The sequence below is a fragment of the Microcaecilia unicolor genome, chromosome 11, assembly GCF_901765095.1.
Source record: "Microcaecilia unicolor chromosome 11, aMicUni1.1, whole genome shotgun sequence".
Classification (NCBI taxonomy): domain Eukaryota; kingdom Metazoa; phylum Chordata; class Amphibia; order Gymnophiona; family Siphonopidae; genus Microcaecilia; species Microcaecilia unicolor.
Window position 1 is genome coordinate 95,952,976 of NC_044041.1, and position 22,273 is coordinate 95,975,248.

At 44.6% G+C, this 22,273-nt stretch overlaps 1 protein-coding gene across 1 annotated transcript in view; it reads left to right on the forward strand.

Annotated features, from left to right (window-relative positions):
- The window catches only part of SLC35E1 (solute carrier family 35 member E1), a 59,133-nt gene extending 37,079 nt beyond the window's left edge, over positions 1 to 22,054 (forward strand). Inside the window, exons 4-6 of the mRNA XM_030217991.1 lie at positions 3,759 to 3,884; positions 7,905 to 8,150; positions 13,958 to 22,054. Coding sequence (XP_030073851.1) covers positions 3,759 to 3,884; positions 7,905 to 8,150; positions 13,958 to 14,191 — 606 coding nt within the window. The 3' untranslated portion in view covers positions 14,192 to 22,054. The remainder of the gene's footprint in view (positions 1 to 3,758; positions 3,885 to 7,904; positions 8,151 to 13,957) is intronic.
- The last annotated feature ends 219 nt before the right edge of the window (positions 22,055 to 22,273 follow it).

Genomic DNA, 22,273 nt, shown 5'->3' on the forward strand with positions numbered 1-22,273 from the left:
ATCCATGCTCCTCTGTCACCTGGCCCCTCCATTCATCCCTATCCAGCAATTCCCCTCTTCCTGAGTCCTGCCCTTCCAATCCATGCCCATCCATGCTCCTTTGTCACCTGCCCCCTCCATTCATCCCTATCCAGCAATTCCCATCTCTCCCTGAGGCCTGCCCTTCCAATCCATGCCCATCCATGCTCCTTTGTCACCTGGCCCCTCCATTCACCCCTATCCAGCAATTTCCCTCTCTCTTTGAGGCCTGCCCTCCCAATCCATGGCCATCCATGTTTCTCTATCACCTGTCCCCTCCATTCATCCCTATCCAGCATTTCCCCTCTCTGCCTGAGGCCTGCCCTGCAATCCATATCCATCCATGGCCATCTGTCCCCTGCCCCCTCCATTCATCCTTTCCAGCAATTCCCCTCTCTCCCTGAGCCCTGCCCTCCCAATCCATGGCCATCCATGTTTCTCTGTCACCTGCCCCCTCCATTCATCCCTATCCAGCATTTCCCCTCTCTGCCTGAGGCCTGCCCTGCAATCCATATCCATCCATGCCCATCTTTCCCCTCCATTCATCCCTATCCAGCAATTCCCCTCTCCCTGAGTCCTGCCCTTCCAATCCATGGCCATCCATGCTCCTCTGTCACCTGGCCCCTCCATTTTTCCCTATCCAGCATTTCCCCTCTCTGCCTGAGGCCTGCCCTGCAATCCATATCCATCCATGCCCATCTGTCCCCTCCATTCATCCCTATCCAGCAATTCCCCTCTCCCTGAGTCCTGCCCTTCCAATCCATGCCCATCCATGCTCATCTGTCACCTGGCCCCTCCATTTTCCCTATCCAGCAATTGCCCTCTCTCCTTGAGGCCTGCCCTGCAATCCATATCCATCCATGCCCATCTGTCCCCTCTATTCATCCCTATCCAGCAATTTCCCTCTCTCCCTGAGTCCTGCCCTCCCAATCCATGCCCATCCATGCTCCTCTGTCCCCTGCCCCCTCCATTCATCCATTTCCAGTAATTCCCCTCTCTCCCTGAGCCCTGCCCTCCCAATCCATGCCCATCCATGCTCCTCTGTCCCCTGCCGCCTCCATTCATCCTTTTCCAGCAAGTCCCCTCTCTCCCTTCCATGACCCCCCCTCGCATCCATGCTCCTCTCTCTCCCATGTGGCAGCCTGGGCCGGCCTCTTCTTCCCCCCCCCCCTTCGCATCCATGCTGTGGTTTCTCCCCTGCCCTCCCGCTCCCATTGTTGTAGTTTACTGGCCACCCTCTTCTTTCCCCCCAACATGCGTTTTTTTTTTTTGTTTCTTGTTTTTAAATTTACCTCCGTGGCGGTTCCGGCAGCGAAGCATCAGGGAAGGAGGAGGCGCTCCCGACGTCTAGCCTTCCCTTCGCTGTGTTCCGCCTTCTTTTGACGTCATCCTTGACGTCAGAAGAAGGCGGAACACAGCGAAGGGAAGGCTAGACGTCGAGAGCGCCGCCTCCTTCCCTGACGCTTCGCTGCCGAGCGATGCGATTGGTTGTGTCATAGCTCCGCCCTCGACGTCATCACGTTTGACGCGTGGGCGGGGCAGACACAATGCGATCTCACCCCCTTCACTTTGCTAAGAGAGGCTTCAATAGAACGTTGGAGGTGCGTTTTATATAGAGAGATAAGCAAGTTCCATAACAGCAATTGGCATATCTTCACATTTTGTATTTTTATTGATATTAGTATTTCCCCCCCTAAACCACTCCGCCTCCCCCCCCCCCCTTTTTCCCTTATATATCCAATAACAAGCAGAGGTTACAGGAGCAGCAGCAACGGGGATTATAGGTTCAATATCTGGCTCCGGACCATTGGGGTCAAGGTTTCCCAAAAGGGTGCCCATCTGCATTCAAATTGTTGTCTTCTTATCTGTGGCTGGTTCCGCATTGCCAGATGTTCTGTACGTAAAAGTATAAGCATTTGAGTTCGCCAATATTGCAGTGATGGTGGTTTGTTCCCCAGCCACTCCTGCAGGATTGCTTTTTTCGCTACTACTGTAGCTCTTTTTACAAAGTCTGTGAATCCCTTCGGCATTGGCTTGCTTAGCCTTGGGTGTCCAAAAAGCAACTTTGGATCATATGTCCATCTTCGGGACCAGAGTTCTGTCACTTGTTGTTGTATACTTTTCCAAAACCAAACCACTCTTGGGCATGTCCAAAACATGTGAGCCAATGTAGCCCCTTCTTGATGGCATTTCCCACATGCTCCATCCGGTGATGCTCCCATATGGAAAGCTCTTCTAGGCGCCACATATATCCTTAGTGCGAATTTATATTGTATTTCCCAGTGCTCTGCCAGTTTTGTTGTCTGCCAGAGCGACCGCACATGGTCCTTAAACATAGTCTCACTTATCTGGCTTCCCAGATCTTGGCTCCATTTTGCCGCGTAGCCCCTGTAATCCAATTCTGGCATTGTATCTCGGATGTGGCGATGATGGTAGGCCATGGGCACTTTCAATTGCGCCCCCAGCGACATAGCAGCAGCCAGTTCTTCCCTCACGTCCTCGGTGAGGTCTGTCCAAGTCAGACTGGACACATAGTGCCTCAGCTGGTAATAATGGAAATAGTCCGCTGAATTTATTTTGTACTGAGCTCTCAGTTCTGGAAACGTTCTGATACGCCCTTCGTCTTGGTTGATACTATAATAAATCTTTTTGTTGCCATATTGGTGTCTTTGTCTATTTTGGTATTTCCTGGTTGCTCCAGACCAGGTACTTTGTCTACTGTTACATTCTATTGCCTCTCTTTGGGAAATTAGTCCAGAATTGTAGCTGCAGTGTGGTTGCACACATGGGGCATGGATCGCTGTCCCTAGCGGATAGCAAAAGTGGGAAGAGGAACTGGGCTGGGGGATTACTCCTGAGCTTGACTGGTTACTGAAATATGTTTTGTACAGGGATCATTTTATTTGGTGCCTTTTCTCCCCCCCCCCCCCCCCCCTTTCCTCAAACAGTTCACCTCATTGATCCAAAGTTGTCATGGCTTCACACCTAAGCAGCTCCTGATGGCCTAATGTGAAACTTCTAGTCATGAAGAGTAACTGAGACTTTGCACTTTCCCTGCATGATCTCCTGCCCTCCCCCCACCCCCCCCCCCCAAAAAAAAAAACCAAAACAAAACAAAGCTCAAATTGTCTTATTACTCTGAGACATTTTGTATCAGATTCTCTCTGTTTTACCTGGCCTTTTGTAAAGTGTGTTGTTTTTCTTTCAAAATATGACTACAAAACTCGGAATGCTTAAGAGATCAAGAACTGGAATTCCAGACCTCAGTGAAAATGTTTCAGTGCTCTTAGAGCACCCATAACAGAAGGCCTTGAAAAAGTTAATTTATGTTGACCGATTTTACTAAACAAAAGCTCAAAGCGGTTTACAGTCTCTTTAAAATGACATCCTCCCTCCTTTCCTAATGTGCATAATGTTGTCTTGTCTGGAAATTGTCTACCCCTTATAATTTTAGATTGTACATCGCCTAGATGGAATTTCCTATGAGCGGGATAAAAGATTTTAATAAACTTGATTGCAGAATGCCAGTGGTAAAATAGGAAAGAAAGCAATCGCACAATATATGAGACGCAAACTAAACATAGTTGACTGGTTTGTTCTTTGGGCCGAGGTGCTAACCACCGAACGCCAGTTCAAACTAATGAACCTTTGAAAAGAATGCTCCTCCCAAATATAAGGAGGGAGGTGATTCCATAAATTGCTAGAAAATGAATTAAAAGTGATGGGTTTTTGTGTTTCAGGTGCTGAGGGATTCACGGATCCATCATCTTCGGTTGTTGAACCTGCTTGGGTGTCATGCTATCTTTTTTATGATTCCAACCTGGGTGTTACTGGATCTGTCCTTTTTCTTAGTAGAGAGTGACCTGGTAAGTTTGAAGTGCAGACACTGATTCAGGGTAAAACACTGCTGAGACAGGACTAATTTAAACAATTGGAACCCTACTGCTTTGCACATAGGAAATCTATCTGTTCTTGCAGTGTTGACATGCCTGAATTTCAGTGGGAGTTTTGAAGGCTCGTTTTCAAAGCACATAGACTTACAAAAGTTACAGAGAGGCTCATTTTCAAAGCACTTAGCCTCCCAAAGTTCCATAGAAACCTATGGAACTTAGCCTCCCAAAGTGCTTTGAAAATATGCCTCAGAGGTTACTATGTAACTTTATAAGTTTATGTGTTTTGAAAATGAGCACCTTCTTGTTTTCCCCTAGCAATAACTTTGGCTTCCCTAGGAGCATATATTCTTTAATAAATGGGGCATTTATTGGCCATGGGTACCCTATCTAGACAGTAACTTGCCAGAATGTAATCTGAAGCATTCTGGGGAGTGAATGTGCTTCAGCTTGTTGGGGTTGCCGTGAGTCACGGAGTTTCACTGTTGGTTAGATTAAAAGAAGGCCAGAGGTTTGTCAGATGAAACCGGACTGCCTAACCCAGTGAAAATCCAATTGGTCAAAATGCTTTTAACTTCCCAGTCAGTTGAGGACAGTCATAATGTTGTCACATACACGCTCCTTTTGCCTTCTGGATTATTTGATCTAATTTTATTCCCTGTTTTCATCCACACTGTGGAACTAGTCTGGGAATGACCATGGAGTGGTTTCTGTGTCTGTTCAGTCACTATGCTCTTTACAAAGTGTAAAAACAACTGAAGGAATAATCTAGTGATTAGAGCAGTGGGCTGAGAACTAGGGAAGACAGGTACAAACTAGAGAGTTGCACAGAGACAGAAATCTACTACTACTATCATTTCTATAGTGTTACTAGATGTATGCAGTGCTGTACACTTGAACATGAAGAGACAGTCCCTGCTCGACAGAGCTTACAGTCTAATTAGGGCAGACAAACAGAACAAATAAGAGATAAGGGAATTACTAAGGTGGGGATGATAAAATAAAGGTACTGAACAAGTGAGTAATGGTTAGGAGTTTGAAGACGGCCAGAGATGGAGCTTGACGTACTGGCTCAGGAAGTCTATTCCAGGCATATGGTGCAGCAAGATAAAAGGAACGGAGTCTGGAGTTAGCGGTGGAGGAGAAGGGTGCAGATAAGAGAGATTTACCCAGTGAACGGAGTTCCCGGGGAGGAGTCTAACCTGTCCCTGTGAGGAATGTAACCTATCCCCGCCCGTCCCTGCCACAAGTAATCTCCTGCATCCCAGCTCCTGGCTCGCCCAGCCCTTGCTGTGCCGCAGTCACCTTGACCCCCCCCCCCCGAAACTCTGATTCTATAAGCAGTAAAAATACTAGTAAAAGTAACATAAATCATTTTCTTTTGAAATGACAGATAACAAATCATGGCAAGGTATACACAAAAAAGTAGCACATATGAGTTTATCTTGTTGGGCAGACTGGATGGACCGTGCAGGTCTTTTTCTGCCGTCATCTACTATGTTACTATGTATGTAATCTGCTAAGACAGCAGATATACAGATCAGCACCGGACCCAAAGCAGTCCAAATTCTAAAACAAGTAAAGGTGGAAACACAGTTTATACCTAATTGTTCAGCCACCCTTAGGATTCACCTTTGGGCTTAAAAAGCAAAACCATATAACATAGTAAATAACAGCAGATAAAGACCTGTACGGTCCATCCAGTCTGCCCAACAAGATAAACTCATTTTACATGGTATGTGATACTTTATATGTATACCCGAGTTTGATTTTCCTTGCTTTTCTCAGGGCACAGACCGTAGAAGTCTGCCCAGTACTGTTCTTGTACTAAGTTCTGAAGCTAACATTGAAGCCCCTTAAAATTTACACTCAAGCCCATCCCTCACGATCAGGGCATAGACCGTAGAAGTCTGCCCTGCTCCTGTTTTGTTTCCCAATTACCGGTGTCGCCACCCAATCTCTGCTAAGATTCCACGGAACCATTCCTTCTAGACAGGATTCCTTTGTGTTTATCCCACGCATGTTTGAATTCCATTACAGTTTTCATCTCCACCACCTCCCGCGGGAGGGCATTCCACATATCCACCACCCTCTCCGTGAAAAAAAAAATCTTTGCACGAATATAATGCATGGTAGGGTGTACCTATAACCAGTTCCTCCAAATGACACACTGATTATGGTTTATAACAAATTACTACTCTACCTATGAAAAATGATCCATTCTTATATTTCCTCTGTGTACATCCGTATGCTTCACAAGCTGGCAAGTTTAAAAATATGTGAGATTAAATAAAAATGCCATTAACGATAAAGAACAACATGTATGCAGCAGCTCATAGGTTTGCTTGCTTTGTTTTGAGTGTACTGCGCGAGGTTGGGGAAACAAACTCATATAAATAGCTTCAATTTTTTATCATCCTGACTCCATCTCTCCTCCTGCCCTGGGTGCCCTCCTGGCACATACCTCAAGGCACCCTGATGGTCTAGTGGCTTCTTCAGGGCAGGAAAGATCCTCACTCTTTCCTGCCCGCTACCGCTGATCCTCTCACTGTCTCTGCTTTTTTTAAATGGCTTCTGAGACTTCAGTGTTGGCCTCGCAAGACTTCTGCTGGAAGTCTCTGCAGCTATTTTAAAAAAGCAGAGTGGAAAGAATCAGCACTGCAGCAAGCGAGCAGGAAAGAGTGGGGGTCTTTCCTGCCCTGAAGAAGCCTCTAGACCACCAGGGTACCTTGAGGTATGTGCCGAGAGGGCACTTCTGTGGTAATCCTGACCTGGGTCCATTCCCGCGGACCTGGTTCCATCCCTGCAGATCTGGAGGGGATCCCCATGGGAATCCCACTATCCCTTCTCCCGTTCAACTCTCTAGTTCAAACTGCATGACCTGAGGTGCAGACTTAGATTGTAAGCCATCTGGGGACTGGGGAAATAACTGTGGTGCCTGAATATAATTCACCTTGAGCTATAATTGAAAAGTTATGTGCTAAATTCTTCCCCCACACCCTGTCACTGAAAAAAAAAATCCAAACTAATCCAGGAAGAGAATAACCTCCCTGGGTGCAATTTGTTACTCCAGAGTTACTGCAAGCACTGGAACAATGAACTTGAATTCAGCACACCTTATAGGGGGCCATGCATGACTGGTCTCTAGCTAGACCCTTCCTCTGAGATCCCTGAACCAAGAGAGCTGTGCCTCGAGCCAGCCCATTCCTGTCTGACTTTGAATGCTGCTACTCATCTCTGTGCATGCACCCAGGTCACTTGGCAAATACTCCCCCCCCCCCCCCCCCCATACATTCCTGCAAAATTCAGATGTTTTACTCAGGCTTCTCATACTGGATCTTCAATGTCATTCACCATGTGCACAAGCATATGATCTTATAATGGAAATGTCCATTAGTCTACCCCCATCCCCCATAAGTGTATGGAGGCTGATCCATCTAGCCTTCTGATTTAGATCCTTTTGGCAGTTTGAAAGCTACTTGTTCCCCTCTTTGCATTTGAGTAGACTCGTATGCAAAGGCAGCGGAATGGGTTGGCCATCTGCCACGGCACTACCAATATTTTACTCAATACAGCATCGGCAACTAGAGAGCCTAAGGGGGTGTTAATGAGATTTAATTTATTTAGCACCTCCAACCAAAAAGATGTTCCGCTATCCCTGCCTATGTGTATATATGTTAAGATTTCTGAATAGCATTTAGAGGCGATTTGGGCTAGAAGGTACTGTTACTGAAATAGCTCTAGAGATCACTCCAAGCAGCTTAACCAAAGTAGGGGAGCACATGCCACTTTCCAGGTTAACACGTTCACTCTTATTGTATAAGACCATCGTGCGTAGTGTGAGGACTGAGAAAAAAAGGAATGAAGGAGAAGTTGAATTGGCTGAGCACCTCTTGAAACATTTAGTGTTTCTTCTTTTGCCATCAGTGGGGGCTAAGACCTAACTATGAGTATGGACTGGGGCAACTTGTTCTGACCTGTTTGTGTGTCCTCTAGAGTGCAGCTTCCAACTGGCCATGGACCTTAACAATGCTGGTTATCAGCGGGTCCTGCAACTTTGCACAGAACCTCATCGCCTTCAGCATCCTGAATCTGATCAGTCCTCTCAGCTACTCTGTTGCCAATGCTACGAAAAGGATTATGGTCATCACAGTGTCACTTCTAATGCTCCAAAACCCAGTCACTGGTGCCAATGTCCTGGGTATGATGACAGCTATCCTAGGGGTGTTCCTGTATAACAAGGTAGGTACTTTAGACCAGTTAGCAAAATGTATTGCTTGATTGCCTAACGCTTACATGGTTGGGTTAGGGACAGGGTATATTTGGTTTGGTTAGATTAAGAGAAGAGCAAAGGTTTATAGAGCCCAGCCATCATCTCCCTATGTCATAAATTACCACTGGAACTTCAACTTGTGTAAAATGTTTAATAGTTCACAGGAAAGTTAAAAGCATAATTTTAGCGTCCCTCCAGACTGGCCCAGAATATGATTGATGGTTGTGCACGCCTTCCAGCAGGTGGAGACTGAGAATGACTCTAGAGGGAGCCAGTAAGAGCCCTGGCTAGCTTAGAGATTCAGCATTCTAGTAAAAAAAAAAAAATTAGCGTGAACAGTGTCTTTTTACAGGCTAAGGGGCTTTATTTTCGGTGTACTAGTGTCTCTTGCATTTATCTGAAGGTTGAGGCCCTTGGGGTCTCTATACGCCTCAGGGGTGGTGCACTCAGGTGGCCAGGTCCCTCTCCCCAATTCCTCCTGTTTCCTTCTTGCAGCGCTGTGTGCTGCTAGGTGTTTTGGAGCTTGCCTGAGGCAGCCATATTTGTGTGTGTAAAAAAAAAAAAGTTGAGGCGATTTAAGGTACAATTGAGCAGGGCAGCTCTGTTTCCACCTTTATTCTTTATTTGTGGCAGTATTGTTTCCTTTTTTGTGGCTTCAGGAGTGTGCTCTGGCCCTTTGCTTGAGTGGGTTCCCTCTGGGGGAGGGGGGGGGAGCCGCTTCATCGTGTCGGAGGACTGCACTATGGCAGAGAAATTCCACCATTGTGCAGTTTGTCAGCGACAGGGGCTCGTGTATGATGGTAGAAATTTTGGTGGTGGTCAGACCCTCTCATTCTGCTTCCTCTTCTGCGACCGCATTCAGCAGGATTTGGGGGGCAGTAAGGAAAAGATTGCCAGCTCACGTTTTGGCGGGAAGCTCCACCATTTTATACTGTCAGCTTGTGTCAGTGGAGCGGCCTGCTCCCTTACCGCACTACTCTTTGGAGCAGTCTGCAATAGCATTCGGAGCATTCAGGGGTACTGGAGGGGGGTTTCCCTCCTGAATTTGCCCTTCAGATGTACAAGGCCTTCATGTTACAAAAGTCAGGTCCAGCTTCTGCCCCTTTAGGTGGCTTCTTAGAGAGGCAGGTGGTCCTGGGATCTAGAAGAGGATCTGGTTTCTGTGCCAGATAAGGAGATGCCCTCGCTTGAGGAGGCTGATTATTTAGGAGGGAGACAGTTTTCTGAGTACTTCGGCCCAGGGAACCCGGGTGCGGAGACTTTGCTCCCAGGGGAGGATCCATCTGTGGTTTGAATTTTTCAGTAGAGGATTTACAGGAGCTTATTTCTGTGATGGCTACTACCTTGTATTTTGAAGATGAGGAGCCCGCGGCCGTGGAGGGCCATAAGGTAGATCTTCTAATTAAAGGCATTAGAAGACCAGGTAAGACCTTCCCTAGGCACCAGGATATCGGAGATATCATTCAGGCACAGTGAGAGGTGCTCCTTTTTGGCTCGCTAGATCTGTGGTGTGTCTCTATACAGTTCCTGATTCAGATAAGTCCCTTCTCAAGCCTTCAGTAGTGGACGCGGTAGTCTCAGCGGTTACTAAGAGGAATACTGTCCCAGTGGATGGAGGCACAGCTCTTAAGGACGTTCAGGATTGTCATATGGAGGTTTTGTTAAAGAGTCGTTTTGGCGGTTCAGGCAGCCATCTGTGGTTCCTTGGTGGCTAGGGCTTGTCTCCACTGGGCTGAGAGAGTCTTGGATAGATCTTCGTATGATTTGGCTTTGATAGACACTGAAGTGTCTAAGATTGAGATGGGTTTCGCCTTTTTGGCAGATGTTTTATACAACTTGCTGCGTGCCTTGTCTAAGTCCATAATCTTGAGTGTGGCCATGAGGTGCTTTCTTTGACTGCGAGGTTGGTCAGTGGATGCGGCTTCTAAATCTAAGCTGAGTAAATTCCCTTTTTGGGGATCCTTTCTGCTTAGAGAAGAGTTGTTAGTCCGCAATCTAGGAGATACTAAGGTGCCTCGTCTTCCTGAAGACTGGCCTAAGGCGTTGGGTCATGGCCTGCTTTCTGGGAGAACTCGAGGATGAGATTTCCATCGGTTTAGAGCAAGTAGAGTGGCTTCGGTTCAGCGGTCCTGGTTCTTTCAGAGGAATCGGCCCTTTCAAGGGGCTCGAAGGGGATACAGATGCAGGAGCCCCTTTCCAGTTGGAGCCCGTCCTGCCCACTGAGGGTTTGCAGGTCCAACCTCTGATTCCTGTGGGAGCTCACTTAACACAGTTTTATTGGAGGTGGGCCCAGATTACCTCCAATCAGTGGGTGCTAGATGTTATTTGCAAGGGGTGCGCCTTAGAATTTGCACAGCATCTTCCAGACGCCTTCCTAGAGTCCTCCTGTCATCGCATGGGGTGTCTCGTAATCTAGGTAGCACTGGATTGGCCCTGCAGGCCTTGGTATGCCGATCTCATGCGCCTTCTCGTCGGCCCTCCGCTCAGTTTTCCAGAGACTCATGGTCTCCTAGTCCAGGGCCCAGTAGTTCATCCAGATCCGGCTTGATTTTGTCTTACAGCTTGGCTCTTGAGCGGGCTCAGTTTATGAAGAGAGGTTACTCCGCCAATGTGATTGCCACGATGCTTCGGTCGTGTCATCATTCGACTTCTTTGAATTATATTAGAACGTGGCAGGTTTTCGAGGCATGGTGTGCAGATCGGGACAGTTATCCATTTCGCACTTTGGTGGCAGAGATGATGGACTTTGTACAACAGGGTTTTGATAAGGCTTGGTGCTTGGGCCCTTAATTTGCCTATCTCCGTTATTACTAGGTCTCCTTTTGAGCCCTTGTCGTCCTGTTCTCTTAAAGATTTGACGCTCAAGGCAGTATTTTTAGTGGCCATTGCCTCAGCTAGGAGAGCGTCAAGAGTTGCAGACGTTTTCCTGACTGTCTCCATTTTTGGAGTTTTCTAAGGAGTGAGTAGTTATAAGCCCCCCATCCCTTCCTTTCTCACTAAGGTTTTGTCACGGTTTCATTTGTCCAAAGCGTTGTTTGCCGTGTTAGGTTCTTCCTCCAGATCGGAGGATCAACAGCGTTTACAGCATCTGGATGTTAAGAGAATTCTTAAGCACTATTTGAAGACTGCAGAGAAATTTAGACGTATGGATTGCCTGTTCCTGCTGATTTGGGGGTTCCTGTAAAAGGCTGACATCGCCTAAACCCACCATTTCTAGGTGGCTTAAACAGATTTATTTATTTATTTTATTGCATTTGTATCCCACATTTTCCCACCTATTTGAGGGCTCAGTGTGGCTTACAATACATTGTACATAATGGAAATGCAGTTTGTTACAATCAGTTATGGATTCCATTGTGAGAAGTTAAGCGAGACGAAGTCAAGGTGTCGTTAGGGAATAGGACAAGGAAAAGAACAATGGAACAATGGAAAGAGACAACGGAAAATTGGTAGGGTGATAGAACCTTAGCAAAAGAACATTCGGTATAACATTTTCTGTGAGTGAAGGTTTAAGTGTGATAAGATTACGGGGGATGAGAGTTCAGAAAAGAATGTATTGGTGTATTTCTGGAATAGTGAGTGTGGACTTCATGTGTATTGTTCCTTACAGTAAATTTTATCGAAGAGATGAGTCTTCGGTAGTTTGCGGAAGTTGGTTAGTTCGTGGATTGTTTTCAAGTTGCGTGGTAGTATATTCCAGAATTGCGTGCTTAAGTAAGAAAAGGTTGATGCGTGCAGCGCCTTGTATTTTATGCCTTTGCAATTAGGGGTGGAGGTTAAGAAAAGTTCGAGATGATCTTTTAGCGTTCCTGGGTGGTAGGTCTATTAAGTCGGACTTGTAGGCTGGAGATTCACCGTGGATAATTTTGTGGACTAATGTGCATATCTTAAAGGTAATGCGTTCCTTAAGTGGGAGCCAGTGCAGCTTCTCTCGTAAAGGTTTAGCACTTTCGTATTTTGGGTTTCCGAAGATGAGTCTGGCTGCAGTGTTCTGGGCTGTTTGAAGTCTCCTCAGTATTTGCTCTTTACAACCTGCGTATAGTGAATTGCAGTAATCCAGATGGCTGAGGACGAGGGATTGCACTAGGTTGCGAAAGACGGATCTTGGGAAGTATTGTCTTATTCTTTTCAGTTTCCACATGCAATAGAACATCTTTTTGGTTGTGTTGTTTGCATGGGTTTCGAGTGTTAGATGGCGGTCGATAGTAACTCCAAGGATTTTTAAAGTTTCTGAGATTGGAAGGTTTAGTTTTGGTGTGTTTAAGGTGGTATATTCATTCGTGTTGTATTGGGAGGTGCTTGCTTCCGCGTATCTTCTTTCCAGGAAACCTATTCCAGAAGGAGTGAAAAGCCGATTCTACCAGGGGGCAAGCTGCGTCATGAGCAGAGCACTTCTTAGTGCCTCCTGTGGAGATTTGTAAAGCAGCAACACGGTCCTCCTTGCATTTTTTCTAAACATTACTGATTGGATGTTCAGTGTCGTAAGGATGCAGTTTTTGGTGCAAACGTTATCACAGCAGGTTTACTAGGGTCCCTCCCTTAAAGGTACTGATTTGTTACTTCTCATCAGTCAGATTCTGGGCCGGTCTGGAGGTGACACTAAGGAAGGAGAAATTAGTTCTTACCTACTAATTTGCTTTCTTTTAGTCTCTCCGGACCAGCCTAGATCCCTCCCTCTAATTGTTTGAAGAGATGAAGTTCCGTTTTTGGTCCATGGATTTCGGATGGAGCTGCTTTGTGCATTTGCAGTTTCTTTGTTAATGAAAAAATAAAAATGTGCAGCACAAATATTTATGCAAGATGCACATACTCATTGAGAGTAGGTTGTTGGTGGCTCCTCAAGTTTTCCAGTTGCACAGAATATGGTTCTTCTCTTTTCTTCTTCTGCTTTGTTATGATAATACTGAATCTAGCTAGCCACCCTAGAGTCAGAGTTCTCAGTCTCCACCTGCTGGAAGGCGTGCACAAACCCATCAGTCAGATTCTGGTCTGGTCTGGAGGGACTAAAGGAAAGCAAATTAGCATGTAAGAACTAATTTTTTCTTACTTGGTGCTGCTTTGTGAGATTTTATTTAGATTTTACGTTACTGAGTTACTTGTATGGATTATCTTGCTTTTTGTTTTGCTTATTTATACTTTGTTAATTTGATACTTGTCTAAAAGTGCAAAGAGAGGCAGGCTTGAAATACAGTAAATGACTTAAGTAATGAGAGTACAGGGGAAAGTGAGAAATGCCATGCTGCTTTATTGTGCAATGTGAGTACCAAAATGGTTTGTCTGCTTAAGTCCCTGAATGAGCATAAACTAAACAGGTTGATATGATAAAGCACTTTTAACAAACACAGCATTTCAAAAGATCGTTCTTTGGGTTTCCGCAGTTTTGAACTATGTGGAGCGGGATGGAATTGCGTGTTGGTGTGGAGTATTCATAATTCTTTACTACTCTGCACCCCCTCCCTTCTCATGAGATCTATCTTACATGGTTGTTCCTGACAGCATAGATTAATAAGGAGCACAAGGCCCATCTCACTGCCTATTTTTAAGACCTTAATTCATCTTCTAATTTACTTGTCTCTCTCCCCCCCCCCCCCCATCCCTAAAGATACTCTGTGCTTGTCCCAGGCTTTTTTTGAATTCCTTGCTTCTCTGTGATGCTGTTCCATGCACCCACCCAACACCTTGCTTCTCTGTTGTTCCTAGTCTGGGCCCCTCCAAAGAAGAGAATCCCCAGCCATATGTACATTTATTTTATTTATATTTTTTGTTTCCTATTAAGGCAAAGTATGATGCCAACCAAGAAGCAAAGAAGCATCTTCTGCCCGTGATGTCTAGTGACTCTGCCATTGCTGACCCACACCGGACGCTATCGGAGAAACTACAGAATGGGACCATGGCTTTCCCGCAGCATGGGGACTACCAGTATGGGAGGGCAAATGTGCTGACGGACCATTTTCAATATGGCAGGCAGAGCTATCCAGCTGCATACAACGTGAACCGATTTGACATATGAGGCCCTCGTCCCCACCTTACAGCATGGGCAGTGACTGATCTGAAACTGCTATTGCTGCTGGTTAGGAGAGGGAGGAAAGTTCAGGGATAGGATGTGTGTTCAGAACTCTGAGGCCACAAGGTTACAGGCCCTGCTAAATGCATGTGTTCAGATGGAGCGGCACAGACAATCAGACTAAGAGGAACATGGAGTTCCTGTGTCGTCCAAGTTTCATGCTGCTATCATCGGTTCCAGATACAGGACCGGATTTATCCAGCGATTTTTCCCTGTAAGGGGAAAATATTTGATAAATAAGTCCTCCGCACTGTACGTGAATGGGCAGGACAAACTGTACAGTCGTTTTAGTAAGCACAGGCAGTTCTCCCTCCCCCTCTCGGTCGCAGAAGTACATTGACAAGATGTAACACTTGTCTTGTCCTATCTGCCTCTATTTTTAATTTCTTAAGTTTGTATTTAAATGTTTTAGCAGCTGTTTGATGCAGTGCTTCTATGCTTCAGAGTAACCATGTTAGTTTCACAAATGCGATATACACACTGGAATCTGATTGGGTAGTACTGTTTGCATGTGTGATGCCATTTGTGGCATAGCAGTTATGGACCAATGAGATTCAGTGTGTGAGGTAATGTGACACCTCTTGAACATGGCTGCTTCCCGTGCTGCTTCCCTTTCTTTCACCTGGAGTTGGCCTAAAGCAGCAGTACTACAAGTGAAAAATGAGACAATCCAGCTTCCGGTAAAAGTGAACAATCATTCGAACTGCCCTTTTTGTGACTTAATTCCCAAGGAGATAATAAGTGTTTGTATGAAGCAGGTTTTCTACCCCTTTTTGCTGTTTGGCACATTTTTCCATTATCACTGCCCAATAATAACTTGCAGTTTTAGTATCATGTGGTTTATGAGAAAGTTATGCAGGGCCAGGGCTGTGTGTGTATATTAGCTCATGGCCGCAGCTGAAATGCAAGGCTGTAATCCATGTACATTGTGAATGTGGTGGCTGCTGTGCATTAGTTTTCCTTTAAAAAAAAAAAAAAGGGGGTGGAGTACTTTTAACCAAAGTTTTTACCTGTTACTAGGCAGTGTCGAGCTATGCAAGATGCTGTCAAACTGCAATGTATTTCTGAGCAGGCCCTTTTAATATGAAGCGTGTACCCCTTAAACATTTTGAAAGCTTCCATTTTGACAGTTACATTATGCATGATAATTAAATTGGAGGGGCACAAGGCACAGATAATTGGAAAGGAGATATTTAAAAATAGAAATTGTGGGTAGGAACCTATGTTCATGTCGAGGCTCAGCTCTCCTGCCCTTCAGATGATAGGCTGTGAATGTTGCAGAGGCCATGTCCAGAGCCCCTGAGCGGAATTAATCTGTCGTCATGCAGTGTTGGCATCTAGTGATCAGATCTAGCTCCTCCTGGAAACCTGCACTCATGGGCCCTCTGGCGCATGGCCCCTGCTGAAGATATATGATCAGTAATTGGACTGAAGCAAAGTGGGAGAGGAGATATAAAATAGGGGGAAATAAATCCTATGGTAGTTATGAGTGAAGGATCCTGGGACCAGATCCCAGTCCTAGTTCTGATTTGAGCTGGAAGTGCTGAGAAGCAGGAGGAAACCTGTGAATCACAAAGACTATAAACTATAACTGCAGTATAATGAAGTGTTGGCAAGAAAGAAAGGTGGAAACCAGGAAGCTAAGTAAACATGTTTTGTGGTCATGTAGGAATCTAATTAGTGCTTCCTTTTTAAAGGGCACAGTGGTGCTGAAGTTAATCCCCCCTACGCTCCTCTCCTCCTCTTCCCCCACGTATATTATGTCTTATGACCTGTTCTATTGCATGTGCTAGTGGGCATTCCTTTAAAATAAAGTGAAAACAAATGTAGACTTACATCTGCCAAAAACCTCACAAAGCCCTCTGCGGCTTTCCTGCATTAGTGCTGCTTTACATCCTTGATCAGGCCAGTAAGCTTTCTGGTTATAATATCTGGTTAGAGCAGTGGGCTGAGAACTAGGGAAACCCTGGGGCAAGTCACTTCACCTTTTCTTCCATTGTTTCAGGTGAATTTAGATGAAAGACCTCTTGACCAGAGAAATATCTGCTGTACCCGACTTCACCTCAGATTGAGAAGAGATTAATGTTAAGATTCAGAATTTTAACACATGGCAAGCCCAAAACTAACTGCGTTCAGAAGGGGTGTTCCCACTTTTTTACAAGTCGTACATTTATTATTCAGATGAACCTGCGGTACCTGCTCCAGGTTATTGCAGAAGCACTTAGCGTCTCCTATTTAGGAGGTGTTAAGTGCACCTGCATTAATTCCTCGTTAGCCAGTTAGTGGGTGGTAAGTGCAATGCACTAGCTGGCTATTGCTTCCAAACCCACTCTCCGCCTAAGCCACGCCCCCTGACAGAAATTCAGCAATGCGCAGAAACAGGCAAACTGCCGCAAAACCCCTTAATGTGGTCTTGTGGATCATGTTTCCACACTTTCCATGTGTTAAGTGCTTAGTGCCCTTTAGTAAATGGGCCCCTAAATCTAAAAATCCAGATAAAGTGCATGGTGTGAGCCACAAGCCCTGCCACCTGACTCCACTGGCGATATAAAAACATCCAGGTATTCACCAAGAATGTGTGAGATCTATTGGCATATGTTCACTCTGGGCCAGGTGATTTAATGGTCTTTGGGTTACCCTGAAAACCAGAAGCTGGGTTTGTAAACTCCTGGGACGCTGTACCAGTGTTTGCTCCTTACAGAATTAGGACTGCCATACACCATGTCTCATGGCATTTAGAACTATTAAATCTCATTGGTTACTTAATAGTACTAAAGGTTGGGACCTCAGAGCTTTCATTCGTACCTGATGCTGGTAGGCCATAGAGGGTAGTCGGGTGATAGATTTCATATATATATATATTGCCTTTCTGTGGTACAATCAAAGTGGTCTACAATTATAATATACAAGTTACTTTCTCTCTCTCTTGGGCTCACAATCTAAGTTTTTGTACCTGGGCGATGGAAGATTAAGTGACTTGCCCGAAGGCTTACATAATGGCCTTTATTTCATTTCATTTATTAGCAATTATATTCCACTCTTTTCCAGAACGGAGTACAATGCATAGTGGGTACTTCTAAAAAGTGGAAAAGAATATACAGTTTTAGAAATAACATCTGCAAACTGTCTCTCTCTAACATAAACTAGAAGGAAAAAATGGCTCATGGCATCAAATCCCAGCCTGGTTTCGACTAAACTGGAAGCTCAATTGAGGGAGAAAAAAGGCACCTCTTCCCCCTCCCAAAATAGAACCTTTCAAGAGTAGGTAATTTGCTGGTTTAAGTACCCGATTAGCTCATGTTAGAGACACACCATAAGTGTCAGATGAGGGCATGAGAATTCAGAGTGCCTTCAGGTCAAAACTACTTGTATGCGTTCCAGTCAATGAATTTTCTGATACTGTAGCTATTGGACAGTGGGGTTGGAACTGGGGTTTTTTGTTTGTGGTTTGAGATTTTATCAGATTTTAGGTTGGCATTGTGAAATCACAGAAAAAAATGGATTTGTTTTTATTGAAAATCAGTGTTTACATAATTAGTTTAATGCACCTCAAAGAACACTGGAAGGAATGAGGAAGATGCAGATTAACACATACAAAGATGTCCTTTTAAATAAGGGCTAATGTACTTGTTTTTAAACTGCTGTTTGCTTCCAGTGTATTGTGAGATGTTGGAAAGCCTCTGGAAGGACATTATAGCAAGAGTTGTGCTGTTATCTTGACTTTCCTGATTTAGTTGCAGTCGCCTTGTTTCCATATTAAAGTGCGGTATATAACACAAATTAAACCATTATGTGTCTTTTCAAGGATGCAAAAGGATTGGATTGTGGCGACAATGTCTCCAGGAATGGTAGATCATGGTGTATTATGTACTTTGCATCAATTTTTAAGGAAATCATTGAATGTCTTCAGTATCTAAATTAGAGATTCTGTAAGAGTTTTTAATAATTGTTTTCCCTGTATGCCAGTTGCATGGGATAATTCAGATGGATAGTTTATGCCTGCGTTCAGTGGCTTATGAATCTTAGATTTTAGCACAAAAAGATTATGGAATGCTAAGTAATGAGTCTGGCAGTTCATGTCTAATTTCTCTTACTTTAGGGAGGAAAGGTTTGGGAGGGGATGTCCTGATCTTGCCACAAGCATGTTTGAAATGCTCTTGGTACTCTATTCACTCTTTATGGCTTGACACCATCTTGGTTGGACATGACATTTTTTTGTTGATTGACCAACTGACCAACACCATAGGAGTGAGCCAGACAGGTCTGTTACAATTCTCCTTTGGTTTTTAGGTTTCTGTGTACAAGTAGGAGGTGCTACTGTATAAAACTTATTTTTCTCTGTGTGTGGTAGCCCTTAAAGGTTCTGCTTGAAAATTTATAAAGTACAATAATGTCATGGATGTTTTGGAATCTAGTTATTAGAATATTTGCAGAGTGTAAATATAAAAACTGCAGTGTGCCTCTCTAAAGTATGTATACATATTAGGGCTGCACTTTAATTGCAGTTATCTCTGCGATAAATGCATTAAATCATTAATTCTGATTTAAAAAAAAAAAACAAAAAACTAATCACATTGCTCTGTCTCCTCCAAACATCTCTCTGCTCTCTTCCACTCCCAACCCCTGTCCTTGGTGCCGCCCGACATCTTCCCCTCCCCCAATCCATGATTCAGCATCCCCCCCCCCCCCCCCACTATAGTCTACTGTAAAGGTGGTCTTTTGTTGATCCTTGCCAGTGGCAGCGTCACACACATGCTGCCTAGTCTGAAGCTTTCTCTCTGACCCATCCTGCCAAGGCAGAAATAGGAAGTGATGTCAGAGGAGGCAGATGGGCCAACGGGAAAGCTTTAGAGTAGGCCACAAGCAGCATATGTGCAACACTGCTACTCCCAGGACCAGTAGGAAAGAGAGAATGGTGGAAGGGGAGAGAGGGAGGGAAGGTTGAGAAAATAAGAGATATTGGATCTGGGGGTGGGAAGGAGGGAGATTATCAGTCCTTGGAGATTAAGGGGGCCTTTTATAAAGCGGCGCTAACGTTGTTAGCTCATGGTAAAAATTAAGCTGGTGGGAGAGGCTGACATGCCTATAGGACTATAATGGGCATCTCATCATTTACCACAAGCTAAAAACGCAAGCACGGCTTTGTAAGAGATCCCCTAAGTGATTTTCCCAGACTCACAAGAAGCTGCAGTGGGAAATAAATAAAATACCTTTTAATTGTGTGATTAAATCCTGATTAAATGTTTTAATTGAAATGCAGCCCTAGTATATATGTAGTAAAAACTTAAAATTTAGAATGTAATTTACACAAAAAAAGTATGTTTCCAGAAGGCAGCTTGGATGTCGATCAACATTATGTCTAGGTTGAAATACATGTACTGTATAGCTGATAGTAAGAAATCATGTAACTTATTTGACTTTCTCACTAAGGATAAAATAATTGCCAAGAACAGTAGTAAGATTTGTGTGAAGCATCTTTTTAAAACCAGCTAGGCTGGATTCTTTTCAGCTGGTTGATGTGCAGGAATTTTCAAGATCTCGTAGGGGTCCTCCTTCAGAGGTCTTGCATGCTCTGTTTATCTGATGGATGGGAAAGAATTACATTGTATACTCCGTTCTCAAAAGAAACATGGGAATAGATTCTGCTTTTTTATCTCAGTTTTGTTGTTTGCCCTGGAGATGTGAGTTATAATAAGGTCACCAAATGGCTCCATATCATTTTGAGCCAAGCCAGGCCTGGCTTTCCTCCATGCCATGGCTGTTTTTAGAAATGGGAATTACAGGACTCAACATGCAGCAGAGTAAAACCAAGACTTGGCACACCCTGGCTGGAGGACATGGAGCGAGCAGGTAACCCAGAATATGTGGGGTCTGCTTGGAGGCCTGTGGTTGAATGGCAACCTGCCAGGCCTTCGCATAGGTCAAGGGGAAACTGGAAAGCGTCCATACTCGCACAACATACTTCCAGTTGGGGTTGTGTGTTCCTGCTGAAGGTTGTCCAGAACTTGCTTTGAATGCTCTACACCTGTAGATGAGCACTGTTGCACAGCTGATGGTTTGAGGTGCACAAGGAGTCTACTTTGCAATGCCCTACGAGCATTACTTGCAGGGCATTACAGTATTATATGTGTATTCAGTCAAAAACAGACCAACCTTACAATATAGGTGGCAGTGCAACAGGTTTGTTATATGTCAGAAGCCTTGGGTTCAAGTCCCAGAAGAATAGTTGATGTGGTAATGGCTTAAGCACACTCCCAAACCACAACATACTTTTCTGAGATTGCTGGTCCCTGTCCAGGCAAAGCATTTGTAGCCTTCCTTAGGAAGAGACAGTGTTAGACTGGGAGAGGTCCTTAAAGCTCACTTCTGCAGGCTGTGCCTTTCTGAGCTTCAGACAGGCTTGGAACTCCCAGTGACATGGGGGCTTAGGATAATTGCCCAAGTTGCCCCTCTACCCCACAGCAAAAATTCATATAGTGTCTGTATTAACGCTAGGTGCCCTCCTCCCCTTTCACTGACTGTATTCCCCAGTACCAGTGGGGAGAGTCCCCTATTTAGTCCTCTCTCCCAAATCACTAAAGCTGATGTTATAGTTCAGAGGAACTCATGGAAATAAAAGCAGGGTAAGCCTGATGGGTTTTTGAAATCTTATTTTCAGTAAGACCCTTATGTACACTTAGAGGTGTATTTTCAAAGCACTTAGCTTTACAAAATTACATTTGTTTTCTTTTGCTAATTGTTTGTGATGTGATTTTTATTATGTGTGCACTGCTGTGGATAAGAGTGTTATGTAAATGAAAATAAAATAGTAACCTATGGAAGTTTGTAAGTCTAAGTGCTTTGAAAATGAGCCCCTTGATCTGTGTTTTTTTTTTTTTAATAAAAAAGCAGATTTGGTGGTTTCTCCCTTAAAGGTTATAGGAGTTTGCATAGTATTATTCTGAAATGCAGTCCACCTCCTAGAAGCCATGGTCTGGTGCACAGGGTAACATAAGATATTTTAAAAAATTGATCATGTCAAAAACAAGATTCGTAAACTTATGATCAGTAGCAGCTAATTATCCACCCCTTGTGAGATTAGCTTATTTGAACAGGAAGCATATCCTGTCTACTCTTTTTACCCCCTAGGAATTGCATTCTAGTTTTGAATCCTGTGTTTGTTAATCACCTATCAGTGATACATTATTTTATGCCAGGTTTTAGCCACTTTTTGTTTAGCTTACCAGTTGCAGTAGCTGCTTTTGTGATTATGCATGGTTGAAATGGATTTGAAAGCTCAGGATACATAGATCTCATCTAATGGGTCAGCGCAGAAGAACTCTACATCCCAAGCTCTGCATGCCACTTTCACACTGCTGGAACTTCCATTTGTTAAGGTGAATTATAAAGGGCCAGCACTCATGGTCAAGTCTGAAGCTGGCCAATCAGGTGACAATGTGTTTATGCCTGGATTCTCTGTACTTTACTTTGAAGGGGGAGGTCTGTGTTGATCCTGAGTGAATCCAGGTTTTGCTGGAGCATTGCTATCAGCATTTCAAAGTAGCATTAGTGCAGGATGGGTACACTCTGAAGCCATCAATGTTCTTTAAGCAAATGTGCTTTCATCCTTGCTGTCCAGCCTAAGTGCTTACTTTTTACCTGGTCACCATAGTTTGTGGTATGAACAGTATGTTTATATATTTGATTTACTGCCTTTCAACCTAGACAATCAAGGCGGTATACAATTTAAAATCAATAAAGAAAGGGACTATAATTAAATGATAGGAAAGTAATAGAAGCAGAAAGAACACCATGCTGATGTATTTTCATCCAGGGCTGTCGAGAAGGGGGGCAGGGGGGACAAAATTCCCCGGGCCTCCAAGGGGGGGGGGGGGAAGGAGGGGGTCCGGCCACCGGTGCTGCAGTTCCCGGTCTCACCTGCCTGCCTCATCACATCAGATGAGGGTGGGACACAGGGAGGGAAGGCCAGAACAGAGGCGATCTGCGACTGCCGCCTTGAATGCAGGGGGCCCGGAGCCGTGGAGGCAG